The sequence below is a fragment of the Gossypium arboreum genome, chromosome 11 (assembly GCF_025698485.1).
Source record: "Gossypium arboreum isolate Shixiya-1 chromosome 11, ASM2569848v2, whole genome shotgun sequence".
Classification (NCBI taxonomy): domain Eukaryota; kingdom Viridiplantae; phylum Streptophyta; class Magnoliopsida; order Malvales; family Malvaceae; genus Gossypium; species Gossypium arboreum.
This window is the reverse complement of record NC_069080.1, coordinates 23,910,756-23,925,097: the sequence shown is the minus strand read 5'-3', so window position 1 is coordinate 23,925,097 and position 14,342 is coordinate 23,910,756. Positions and strand designations below refer to the sequence as shown.

The 14,342-nt window shown below is 34.7% G+C and overlaps 1 protein-coding gene across 3 annotated transcripts; it reads right to left on the bottom strand.

The window, feature by feature from the left end:
- Positions 1-5,004: 5,004 nt before the first annotated feature.
- On the bottom strand, positions 5,005-10,709 carry LOC108466006 (PH, RCC1 and FYVE domains-containing protein 1). 3 transcript variants are annotated; one of them, XM_017766380.2, is made up of 9 exons: positions 10,150-10,709; positions 9,947-10,033; positions 9,119-9,208; positions 8,925-9,014; positions 8,632-8,829; positions 6,465-8,543; positions 6,217-6,363; positions 5,673-6,139; positions 5,005-5,444 (listed from the first exon to the last, which is right to left on the bottom strand). In XM_017766380.2, exons 1-9 carry the CDS (start codon positions 10,204-10,206, stop codon positions 5,333-5,335), a joined length of 3,327 nt encoding a protein of 1,108 aa, XP_017621869.1. In that variant the 5' UTR covers positions 10,207-10,709; the 3' UTR covers positions 5,005-5,332. The 3 variants fall into 3 exon arrangements, with proteins under 3 accessions (XP_017621869.1, XP_052876758.1, XP_017621870.1); XM_053020798.1 differs by having other exon boundaries at positions 5,673-6,136; positions 8,925-9,023; positions 10,150-10,459; XM_017766381.2 differs by having other exon boundaries at positions 5,673-6,136; positions 10,150-10,459.
- Between the last annotated feature and the right edge of the window lie 3,633 nt (positions 10,710-14,342).

The window sequence follows — 14,342 nt, the reverse complement described above, 5'->3', positions numbered from 1 at the left end:
TGTATCTTGGCATGCCTCTTTTCCACAAAAGGGTGAAACTGAACACGTTCAAATTTGTGGTTTCTAAAGTTCTAAACAAGCTTAATAGTTGTGACGCCAAAAAGCTGTCAATGGTCGGCAAAATAAGGTTGGTAAAATATGTGCTCTTAACTATTCCTAACTATTTTATGTGTACGATACGTATACTTATATTAGTGTGTAGGGAAGTTGAAAAAAGAGCGTGCAACTTTATTTGGGTACTGTTTCAGAGTTGAGAAAATCGGCTTTATTGTCTTGGGAGGCTTGTTGTCGACCGACTGATAATGGAGGACTTGAACTGAGGAACCTACCTAATCAAAATAAAATTTTCTTGCTAAAATTGGGTTTCTAGTTACTCACTAATACAGAGGCTTTGTGGGTTCAAATTTTGAGGAATAAGTATAATATTCAAGGAGTGATGTCAATCTCCATTAAAAGGAATAATTGCTCTTTTATTTGGAGGTCCTTGATGCAGGTTTGGTAAGAGGTAATTGATAATGTCTTATGGGAGTTAGGTGATGGATAACTGACGAATTTTCGGAATGATGTATGGCTTTAAGTCGGCCCTCTTAGAGCTTTTTATAAGGGTATGGCACAACCTTATGATGCTTTACCTGTATGTGATGTAACAGATGATAATGGCGCATGGGATTTGACAAGATTAAGGACTTCAGTGCTGGATAACATTGTAGTACAGATAAAAACTATATTGCCACCATCCATAGATGCAGGACTGGATTGCCTAGCTTGGAAATGAATGTCTACAGATTTATTTTCCACTGTTGAAACGTATAGATGTCTTTATCCTATTGTTAATGAAGGAAATCCTAATACTTGGAAACTGATTTGGAAGGCTAAGACTCCCTAGAGAGTTCGACTATTCCATTGGTTGTTATGGAATAACATATTATTGACGAACGGGGAACGGGCTATACGACACATGGCTAATGAGAGTCATTGCCCAAAGTGTGGTCACACTGTGGAATCTGGGATTCATGCAATTCGGGATTGTCCTTTCTCAAAGTTGATGTGGTTCTCTATGGTGCCAACGTTATCTCATACTATTTTCTTTGCTATGTAGATTAGTGACTAGTTTCTATAGAATATGCAGAATAAAGGACATTATGGAAGTAATGATGTTGAATGACAAACTCTTTTTCCCATACTATGCTGATTTCTCTAGAAAAGTCATAATAAATTTGTTTTTTTTCTAATAGTCCTAATTCTATACAGGAGGTTTTGGATACTAGTATGGCGTGGGCAATGAGTTATATGGGATCGAATACCAATATGCTGCATTCTATCCTAGTGGTAATGGGCAGGTGTTGGCCTAGACCGGATAGAGGATGGGTTAAGCTCAATACAGATGGGGCAAGTTCACTAAATATTTCTAATGCCTTTATTGGAAAGGTTCTTAGGGACTTGGATGCAAACTGGTTATGTGGCTTTCTCGATGAGGATTGGTAAGGATTTAATTTTTAGAGTTGAAGCAAGAGCAATTTTAGAAGGGCTGCGCATAGCTTAGGGGAGGAATTTTAGACAAATAGATGTGGAGTGTGATAATGCACTTCTAGTAGAAACTATTTTATCTGGTGGTGTCGCTAGTAGTAAAATGATGGAATTGCGCCTAATTCATCAATTGCTAACTCGGAACTGGAAAGTCCGATTTCACCATATTCCAAGATTTCTAAAAAAAAAGTTGCTGACCAAATGGTAAAATATGCTCCTAATGTTATAGTCGGGTTACTTTACTTTGAAGAACCTCCAAGTTCAATTCATGATTTATTATTGAGGGATAGAAATAATTCATCCATACTTTAGTTTATATTTAATGTTGTAATTGAGCAATGTTGTTATTTCCACCAAAAAAAATTAAATTATAACAATAGATAATAACGTTTAATTTTGTGCTTAGGTTTGAAACTTAGGATCGAGTGTAAAAGTAAGCATGTCGGCTTAGGTTTAGTTTAGTTCTTGTTTTAGTTGGATTTTCTCTTTGTGCTTGATTGATTTTTCTAATGAATATTTCTTTTCAAAAAAAAAAACTGTTGGGGATCGACCTGTATAAGTAATGAAAAAATAAAATTAACAGTAGAAAAAATCAAACACACAAATATTTACATGGAAAAATTCCTCTGAAGAAGAGGACAAAAGACCACGAGCAAAGGAGACTTTACTGAATGAGCGAAAACTGAAAAAGTACAAGATGAGGATAATCTCAACAAAAAAACCTTAAATCCTAAAAGAGTAAAGTACTCTAACTAAAACTCGAAATTCTCCAAAACTCAAAAAATTCTCTCAATCTCAAAGATGATGTTACAACAGCCTCTTTTATAGGATAAATTCATAGATTAAATATGACTAAAATAACCTAGAGTAATCAGAGTTTAACTAGGAAATAATAGTAGAGTTTAACTAAAAGAAGAAAACCCAGTTGAATTGGGAAACATGTCGCAACATCACATGCTCCTTGTTAGGACGCCGTTCTTCGCGTCGTCGGGACATCATGGTCACTTCATCACAATGTCAGCTCTTCCTTGTCATAATGTCGACTTGTAAATACGAGGCACATTACACAAATCTCTACATTGACTCGTTTTTTTTCATATCTCCTTTTCTGAGCCCATCGCGGGCCTCACCAAGTTCAAGCTGACGTTCGAACTTGAAAAGTAAAAAACTCTTAATTGTAGATCTATTGCCTAACTTGAAAGAGTCAAATTTCTTAGACTGACGTCCAGTCAACTCTGACTCCATAATTGTTGAAGAAATTTTTTCTACACTAGTTATGGTTGAACCTTAAAGAACATATAAGCTACTAGTCTTTCGACCTATCATCAAAAAGAGAGCTCCACAAGATACCTTAATATTGCTTGACTCGACAACGATTCTGCATTTTTTCGAGTTCTACATACTCAAGGAGATGAGATTTTTCTCTAAGTCAAGCACATGCATAAAATCTGAATATGTCATTATAATTTTACCGTGCATCCTAATCTGAATGGTACCAAGACCGATTATTTTATAGAGTAATCCATTCCCCATACGCACAACTTCACCTTCAACTGAACTGTATATGGAAAACCAGTCCCTATTGTGACACATGTGGAAAGAACACTCAGAATCTAGAATCTATTCGGACATAAATTTAGACCTTTCGGTCATGGACACCAATAACAAATCATCACCCTTGTCTTCGGTCATATTAGCATAAGCTACTTCATCCTCGTTACTCTCAGTAGCCCTCCTATTCTTATTTTGCAGTTTGTAACAATCTTCCTTGATGTGACCTTTCTTCTTACAGTAGCCACATACTTTATCTCGATTCCTCAACCTTGAACTAGTCTTGCTTCTCGCAACACATGTCTAGGGTTTCCAACCTGAACTACTATTCGAACCAAACTCATTGTTGAGTTTAGCTTTGCTCAACAAGTTTCCATTCACTTCTTCAAACGAGAGATTATTTCTCTCATAAACCAGGGTTTCCTAAAAGACTTTTATGAAGAGAGCAAAGAGCATAATAATAACATAGTCTGATCTTTATCATCAATCTGAACCTCGACGTTCTTTAGATCATTCAAGAGAGAAACAAACTCACTGATGCGAGTCCTAATGGAGTCATTTTCTTTCATACGAAATGTGTATAGTCGTTGCTTCAGCACTAAACAGTTTACCAAAAACTTTGTCATATATATAAGGATTCTAACTTTCTCTATAAGTCTGCTATCGTTTTCTCTTAAAGTACCTCTTACAACGCATCGTTCATGAGGTACAACTAAATTACAGATAGGGCCTTCTCATTAAGCTCATCCTATTCTGACTGATCTAGGATTTCGAGCTTTTTCCCACTAATAACCTTTTTCAAGTCATTCTAAATTAGAATTGTTGTCATCCAAACTTGCCATAAATTGGAATTTGTGTAGTCGTTGAACTTCTTAATATTGAACCTCATTTTCATTTTTGAACATATCTATTTGCAGAAGTCGAATTAGCTTTAATATCATCTTATTGGAGATCGACCCATATAAACAACGAGAAAATAAAAGTAACAGTAGAGAAGATCGAACACACAAATATTTATATGAAAAAATTCCTCCGATGAATAGGATAAAAAACCACGAGCAAATGAGACTTCACTAAATGAGCAAAAACCGAAAGAGTACAAGATGAAGATAATCTCAACAAATAACTCTAAATCTCGAAAGAACAAAGTACTCTAACTAAAACCCAAAATTCCCCAAAACTCACAAAATTCTCTCAATCTCATAGATGATGAATTGAATTATTCTAGGTTACAATAGCTCATTTATAGGCTAAATTCGTAGATTAAATATGACTAAAATTACCTAAACTAATCAGAGTTTAACTGGGAAACAATAGCAAAGATTAACTAAGAGAAGAAAACCCGATTGAATTGGAAAACATGTCGCCACTCTCCGCAACGTCACATGCTCCTCGTCAAGATGCCTTTCTTCGTGTTGTCAGGACGTGGCCAATCTTCTCGTCGGGACGTCATGGTTGCCTTGTTACGACGTCGGCTCGTAAATACGAGGTACACTCCACAGAAACTTTGTGAATAAATGCAAAAACAATTTTTTATTTTTTGGTACAATAATGATTTGAACTTAGACTATTTACAGAATAAGTGAACACGGACTAATAACTTGAGTTATGACACAATCTCATTTTTCCATGAATTTAAAAAAAAAAACTCTTATAATCTAATTTTCAATTATTTCTTAATTAAAATAAAAATACAAAAAGTTTGAAACTAACGCTCGTCTTATAACCGAAAATAAACAAATAAGCCATCTCACCACATTAAATCACATGCAGATGAAAAAGGAAAATTTTATGTCATCCCAAGGCAAAATCATAATATTATACATTATTACTTTTAAAAAAAATAAGATATACATGAAGTAAATTCATTAAAATTGGAGTAAAAGAAATAAAACGGACTGAGGACCCAATTTTGCAGACTTTAGCTTTCTTATTTGCTCCAAACCTATATGCCTTATCCTTTATTAATTGATTCTTGAAATATATACACACACATATAAGTCGATGCTATTAATCTACTTAATCAAAATAAATACAAATTAAGGAAATTAATTTCTCTTACATTTTACAGTAAAACTAGTGGGCTAAGCTACTTAAAAATTCCTCAAAACTTGTAGTGATGAACATACATATATGCATGTGCTTGCTTGCATAAACTTAAACTCCCCCATCCATGCATCTTTAGTCAATTCACAACCCTAACAACTCTTTTCTGCTATTTTCACAAATGCTACAACTTAAACTCTTTATTTCCCTATTGCTTTTGGTTTGCATGCGAGTATTCTTCAATTCCATATTTTTGATAAACCTTCAGCTGGTTCTCCTCCCACCATTGCTCTGCTCCCTTATCTGTGAATCGCTTCCGACTATATGCACAACCACATGAATTTCAATTTAATTAAATAATGACCACTCATTTTAAGCCATACATACATACATACATACATATGCATGCGTGCCAAATGATTTGGGCCTGTTTAGAGGCATGCATGCTTTTTTATATAATATGCACATACGTATATGTGTATACTTTTGACTTGCATATTCAAATGGTAATAGTTAAAAGTATAAACAAGAAATAAAAGAGTAATTACCTGAACCTTACTCGCTTTAGCCCCTTGTGGCCACTTGCCAAAGTAGTAAAGGTAACATACACCCCAGCTTCATATTGTTCTACCCATTCATTTACTTTGGAATCTTTATTACTTCTCCCTGCAGTTTGCTCCACCTCCATTTGTGTCACCGTCCCTTGCTTTTCTTGCATCACCCTGTCTCTGTCTCTGTCTCTGTCTCTCGCTTGCATTCGCATCGATCTCGATTTATTAGAGAACACGATAGGAGTTTCGCAGAGACTGTCTTCTTGTCCCTCCCCAGTTGCTGATTTAACATCGCTTTCAGATTCCAACCGCAAACAAGGTAAATGTGGCTCACCCTCAACATTATTATGCCTCTCAGTGCTTACAGGCTCCTTTCTAGTTCTAGGAGAATGATATTGAACATCAATTCCTGCTGATTTCTCTTCCCTTGCTGCAGGAAATTTCTCTGTTATTGAGTGAAGCTGCTGCAGCAAAAACAAACTACTTATCCATCAAGTCCATCAAATTTTATTAAGAAGGATATGATAAAATCATTACCCACCCTTAATGCCAAAGATTTTATGAAATCCTTGGCTGCTTTACATTTTTCAGCTTCTTCCTTTGCCAAAGACCATGTGTGCTCGATTTTCCGTCGGCATTCTTCAATCTTTTGGCTTCCAATTTGGCATTGCATTTCAAGGTTTCTAGCCTTTGGCATCAAAACACGTCTAATTACTTGAAAATAACAAAACCGAGCCAGAAAAGCATGTTTAACACAGATATATACACATAATATATAATGGAACGTACCTCAGCTTTCAGCCTCTGAACTTCTTCATTAAGGATCTCATTTGATTCAGGTAAATCGTTCTCCACAACTACGGAATCGAGAATATTATATTTTGATCGCAAAGATGTCTTTTGCGAGCCTTCTGGGTCAATTAAAGGGGACTGATTCCGGGCCAGAGGAGAGCTAGCTGCTAGTTTTTTACTCTGAGCCTGAGCTGCTTCAAAAGCAACAGGGCAAGATACTTGGCCCCATCGTGGTATTGTTGCTCCTGGAATATTACAAGCAAGTTTTGGATATTTGGTCTTTGAGGCCTTCCTTTCAATATCTTGGTTTTCATCATAACTTGATGAATGCTTAAGTGAAAGCAATCGGCTCTTTGAACCATCTTTCTCATCAATCAAACCTCTGTGAGACTGAGGTGTCGATACTTGGCCTACCACTTGATTTTCCGGCTTTAAAACCTTGCTTGAGTTTGTGATCTTTTGTAGATGATTGAAGCATGTATTACAAACGCGACAAGGTTTGCTTTTATTTGGTGCTAACGATGTGTTCACAATCTTCTTGCTACTACATGCATGACAAAACAGGAGACCACAATTGTAACAGTTATGCTTCTTCCTTGCAAACCCGAACGCCATTTTGCATCCTCTACAAGCCGACTGATCACTAACAGTGATCGATTTATGTAAACAGATCGCTGCTGTTAAGTTTGACCCACAAGCTATGCTTTCGACCTGCCGGTCTCTCAACGACTCGACTAAACTCGGTGTATGTCGATCTTCCGTATCACCTAGTCCCAACTGTCCGTTACTACCTCTCCCCCATGTGTATACTCTTCCTCCTGATGTCAAGGCAGCAACATGATATGAACCTGAAGAGATCTCCTTCACAGATTCTTGTTTAAGCTTCCCTTCTACAACAGTAATGGATTTATCCTTGGCTTGTGGGTTCCCTAGCTGTCCATATACCGCACTTCCCATTGTGTAAACTGTGCCTTTACTAGTGAGTGCAACAGTCAGCATTCCCCCACAGCAAACTTGTACAAAATCATGATCCATAAGCTGCACAACACATGTTGGTAACAGCTTTCGGTCCCTATCGGCATGCCCGAGCCTGCCTTTATCGCCATCTCCCCATGTGAATAATTTTCCACCATTAGCATTGAGCTTGTTTCGATCTGTCATGATTTCAGCAATGGCAGCCGTGTGCCATGGTCCGCAAGCAACGGATTTTACCCACAAACTCTTAAGAGACTCAACTTCTTTCGGCTGCGACAAACTTTGTGTGTTCCCATGCCCAAGAACTCCAAACGTTCCATCTCCATATGTAAATAATTTCCCTGCCGTAGAGACAATTGCTGTATGCCACTCTCCACAGGAAACAGCAAGAACATTTACACCATCCAATGGACCGGAAATCTTATGTGGCAACCATTGGCTTGTACACAGTTCGCCACCCCAAGCATACAGTTCGCCGGATTGTGTCAAGGAACATGTTTGATACTCACCACAAGCAACACCTTGCACGGCAATCCCGTTGAGGGATTCAACAAGCTTTGGATGGCTGATATCAATGTTAATCTTGTTCCCGAGCCTTCCACCATTTGCATCACCCCAGCAAAAGACTTCCCCTTGTTTCGTAACTAAAGCAGCATGCCTTGCTCCTAGAGATATGCACTGCACATCCAGCATTGTTGCAGATTCTAACAATTTAGGCAACAAAGCGTCGGCATTCGACCCGCTTTGAGTACCAAAACCATCCAATGGAACACCGCAAATGTTTCCTCCAACTACCTCTTCACCCCATATCATTACATCCTTCAGAACTTCATTCTTTTGTATTTGTGTAGAGTAATGAGTAGGTGTTGCAAACCTGTGAGAGGTATTCTCTCGAAATTCAGGAGCCGCATAATCGACTTCCCACTGCTTGGCACTGTCGGGTTGAACATATGGTGAAGTTGGCAATAAGGTATCCGTAACGTTTTGCATATGTGACCAATTTGATTCCCAGGAATAAAAGCTATCCGAAGAATATGACAAGCCATCAGAAAAACACCTCTCGGAAAGTGACAGTGAAGGACTTCCACATAAGCTTCGTACCTTGATTTTAGCAAACAATTACAAGTCAAAAAGAAAAGATCATCTCTTGTATCGAAGTAGTGTTAAGGCATATATATGTATATGAAACCTGAGAAAATTGATTCCTGTCCTCCACAAGTCCTAGATTGTGCTTTCTTCGAATAAAACCAGCAGGACTGCTTAGGCAACTTTGCGCCCCTCTACTGCAGTTCCTCAAAGCAGTGACCGATCTGCAACTGTGAGATCTCGATATCGCCGCTCTCAGACCAACGAACCAAGCATCAGCCTGTGCTTTGTCCTTGCATATCTATGTAGCAAGCAAGAGATAGCCAAAAAGAAAGAGCAGGCATCAAATAAGGGAAATTGGTGTGTAAACAATATGAAGTGAAAAGAAAAGATTACCAAATCCAGAGAGCGTTCACCATTGGCATAATAAATAAGGGAAAGTGATTGTTGCTCCCTGTGGGGTTGGTATTGCCTTCGGAAATTGACCTGCATTAACTTAAAACTCATGTTAATGAAAATTTTGAAATCCAGATTCCAGAAAATACATATTAGATTATTTGTTATATTAAGAAGTAGTAACAATCACGTACAGTCTTCTGCCCAGACACAATCTTGATAACAGAGCTCAATCTCAATTGCCTTTCCTCTTGTCCTGAATACCAGATCAAATGTTTCTCATCCTGAAATACAAATCAAAATTTGGCTATTCATCCATGATTGTTCATGTTAAAAGCAGATTGGAGCAATTGTAATAGCAGATCAAGGTTCCATGGGCATAGGCCAAAGTTAAGCACTTGGAAAAACACACTTTGTAAAATGGATATTCATCATCATCACCATCGTGTGATATAATATGATGCATTGCATTACATTTCATGTTTCAAAAGAGTGAAGCATCCAATAACACCATGACTACTCAGATACCATCGTTACTACCATGGGAAACTACATCACTCTCTTACTGTTTTCCTCCATGTCTTTTTTTTTTTTTTTTCCTAAGGCTCAACTCAATAATCAATTTTAAACCTCCAAATATTTTTATCAGATAAGCTAATAAGCTTCATTAATCATTACATGAAAAATGTAGCAGTTGAGCAAATATAATTTTCTTCCATTTTGTTTTGGGCTTTGTCAACTAGCGATAGTAGCAGACACGTCGTACAGCATTAAAAAAGAAAGAAAGGCATGCAAATGACCACAAAGACTCGAGATGCTTTCTAAAAGGAATGAAATTGAAAGCAAGAAACACGAAGCTTCGTGTATGAAATAATATAGTGTAAGCAGAGACAGATAGAGAAAGATGCAGCAAAATCAAAAAACTATGATTTCAGAGGAATCAATGAAGCATGTATGAAAGGAAAATGGTAATGCAGAGGAAGTTTAGGGTTGAAAAAAAAGAGAAAGCAAAGAAAGCCCACCGCGGAAAGCCTGAAGGGACAAAGTTTAGGCTTCCCTCTTCTTCCACACTTCAAAAGATGTGCTCCCTTCTTCATTGCCAAAACTGCCTGAAACATTCATCCATACATACATGTAAATCGACCAGGTTCGTCAACTAATCATCGAACATAAAGCTTTAGTTATTTTGGAGATTGAAAGTGGAACAAAGAGCGAAGAAGAAGACCTGTTCAACGTGTCTGTCAAAAGGAAGTAGTGATACTAAGGAATCCCCTTCACCCATTTTTAGAATATCATTTCATAGGGGAAACAGAAAGAGAAACAAAGAAAGACAGGAAGGAGCAGGGCAGAGAGCGAAGAAGAGGAAGAAGAAGAAGTGATAAACGAAAAAAAAAAAAAAAAAGAATGAGAGTTCAGTTGGTTGGTTTCCCCATAAGTAAACCTTAACCAACAAACACCACTTTCACTTTCATTTTCACTTTGCGTGTTAGTACCTATATAACAACCACAAATATAAATTTACCTGTGTACAGGGACGCGACAGGCATTTATGATTAATTACATTTATAAATAAGGTGAATAAATAATTAAGTTTCCGTTTTTCATTTAGAATTCTAAAATTTCTTGATAATTTACAGTGAATGGGATCTTTTAAGAGAACATGCGACCGGATTTGATTTCAAAATAATTGAAACTGGATATGTTTTAGAGACAAGAGTAATAAAGAGAAAAATAGACAGAGCTAAGCGAACGGGATGTGTTGTGCTGTTTCCATTACCTTGCATTGATTTTAGGTGTAATGAGACAGACACATTTTAGGCAACAAAACCAATCAAAAAAAACCCCACACGCCCTTTTGCACGTGTTCCCCCCAGCTTTCTATTTCTTTCTTTGTTTCACTGTAATCCCCCTGTTTTTACCCACCCAATGCCCAATGCTCTTTTTGATCTTTTCTGCTCAGCCCATCTACTCCTTTTATCATTTTGTTTTTTTTTACCTTTTTTGACTTCTTTCCTCCAGTTTTATTTACTAAACCCTTAACTCCTTTTTTCCCTTTTCGGTTATCTTAAGTTTTTGTACCCATTACAAATTTCAAGTTATTTTTTTCTTTTTTTCTTTTTATAATCATAAACAACAAATAGTACAGGTATATTAATTAAAATTGAATTTGCAGCTCATCGTTCTATAATATATATATATATATATAACTTCTTATTATTTATAATTTTTCAAGTTAAATTTTATTTTTAATCTTTTAAAAGAATCAAATTTAAATATTAACCTATAAAGAAATAGTTGAATTAATTTTTTAATAAAATATTAACTAAACTATTAAATTTTTAGACATGATTGCTCGCATAACCATCTTTCTTCATGCTAATTATTTTAAATATTTAAGTAATTTTTATAATTTTATTTGAATTTTAATTTATTTTTATTTTTATAATTTTCAAATTATTTATTGATACAGTCAAAAGATAAAATAATGTTGTCACCCTAATTTCGTTAAAAAGATTTTAAATCAATATTTTTATTAAAAATTAAATTAATAAAAAATATAAATATTGATATTATTATGCCTAAAAACTACCGGTGATCGTGGTCAGCACCAAGCAAAAGTCGTACAGATAGTCAAATATAGTAACATTACCATATGTAGCATAGCTTAGCTAAGTCTACATTTTTAATGTAATAAATACTTGAAATAATACACAAATAAATGCATAGGAGCCCTCTTAACTGCGGTGTGAGCAGGCAAGTTTACAAATCTAAAATTGATTCCTATTTGGAGATTTCTTAATATACAAATTGAGTTTATTTTAATAGAATCGAATTACTTTTATTTTTACTTCATTTACAATTAACTTTAAATTTTTATTAATGTAAAATAAGTATTTTATATTTAAAATAATTAATATAATTTAATTAATAAATTTATATAAAATTATTTTTAAATATTATATACATAAATTATTTTAATTTGATTTTATTGGACACTCATTTATTTCTTCCGAATTTATCTTTATGAAAGTAAATAGATTTTGACTTCAATAAAAAAAATTACATTTTGAGCCGCTGGATCTTTCCTTCCATGCACATTCATTGTATAGAAAACAAAAATATTAAAAAAAATAACCTTTAAAATAATAATGGTAGAATATTAAAATAAAAATGTAGACATGATATTTGTATATACGTTCTAAATTTACTTGAATCTTTTGAAAATTAATCATTTGAAGAAAAAATGCAATCTGTGCTGACAAAATATCATAATTTATATAGGCATTTATCATTTATTTTATTAAAATTAATATTTATCACCTTAATTATTGTTTTAAATCTCTCAATTTATCAAAAAATTTCAAATTTCTTTATCTTATATCTTAAAGAAATTGTTGAGATAATTTTCGATTTAAAATTTGAAATGTGAATGAATTTTTTGTGATAAAATAATATATATATATATATATATATATATATATATTAATCTAGCAATTTAAATTTTGAGATGCGATCAGTTTTATTGAGAGAATTTTTCTTTTATGTTGTGATTATGTTGGGATAACTGTTACCGCAAAATAATGTTTCCTTATCAATTTTATGAATTTAAATTAATTATGAAAATATGATAAAAATGAAAAAAAAAATAGTGTGTCACTTTTAGAGGTGATCATGGGTTGGGCTACCGGCCAGGCCCAAAGGCCCTCTCAAAAAATGGGAGGGTTCAGGTAAAAATATAGGCTAAAAATATGAGTTTGGGCAAAAAACGAGACCCGTTTAGAAAACAGGCCGGGTCTCGAGTAAAACTTTTTGGCCCAAGATTGGCCCGGCCCGGCCCGAATTATATACTAAATAAATTTTTTTATTTTTAATCATATTTACTTTTTTATTTTCAATTTTAATATAACCATTTTTTATTATATTTTCAATTTGTGTATTTTTTTAAGAATTATTTTAGTCTCATTTTTTATTTGTTTCTTGTTTTAATATTTGTTTTTTATATTTTTAAATGTATTTGATTTATTATATTTTTAATTTTTTTATTTAATGAAATAAACTAAAAAAATTTAATATGAGACAGGCCGGGCTCGAGCTTAGCAATTTTATTTTGGGCCGGGCTTGGATAAATTTTCAGACCCATATTTTAGGTCGAGTAGGACCCAGACCTAGAAAACGAGCTTAAAATTTTGTTTGGGCCCAACCCGACTCATGATCACCTCTAGTCACTTTGCGCAAATATAATATATCTACTTTGTTATATTAAATATATATTAAAAATTACAGATAATTTTCTCAGAGAATGAGGATATATGTAGTTATTACCAAAAAATTCAAATAATTTTAGATTTTTATCTCTCTTACCTGCAAGTCAAAATATTACAAATGGAATCTTCTTAATTCCCCTTCGAAGTTCAAAATTGAGATTTCTATAAAATGTTAACATATAACTTTAGGAAAATGATTTATCTTAACCTATCACTTTAGGAAAATGATTTATGTTTTTGACAACATAAAAAATTTCACTTATTAACTCAAGACAAGATTTATCTTTTCTTAAGTAATTCCTAAATATTTTAAAATTTTTCTTTCTTATTCGATGCAAGGACCAGTTAGCACTTAACATAATTAAATCATGGAAGGTCATTTATTGTAATTTTTTTAAACAAAAAAAAACCTACTTCTATTAATTAAAAGCAAAGAAAGATGGTGACGATTTAATAAACCAACCCACTAAACCACAAGACAAATAAAGAATCTTTGGGCCCTTTAATACATTGCTCGAGATTTGAAAAGGTAACCAACAGATAAGGGAAGGTTACCATCTAAAAACATACACACACACCAAGCTTTTTCCTTGCTTTCCTCATAAACCAATGATAACCAGTCAAAAAACTCTCTCCGATCCTAGCTCCAAAACGCTAGTGCATAAACAAACCATTGATTTCAAAAGAGAGAGAGAAGAGCTTTGGAAAACAATTGGAGGTAAAAGATTAGAAAATCTCCAATGTCCAAAGCAATCAGGTGCAGATTAATTATTATGAAACCATCATTGCAAGTCCCTTTCGACCGCCCGTTCTACCATCAACGATGCTTTCTCAATCCAATACGGCAGGACCGAGAATCGACAACCTTCTCTAGCCAGTGCGTGAGCTACGGTGTTGGCTTATCTTCCAACAAAACAAAAGGTGACTCTTGCAAATATCCCCAATTTTACCTTAATATCTCGAACAATCGAGCTAAGGATAAACTTGTCTGGTGCAGGAGAAATCAATTTCTTAATGACAATAAGTGAATTGCCCTCCACCTATACTGATCGAAATCCTAGCTCAGCTGCAAAGATGATGGCATGCTCACACTCCCATGCTTCGACAATAAAGGCATCAACAACACAATGGCGGGAGGTAAGTACATGCAGCC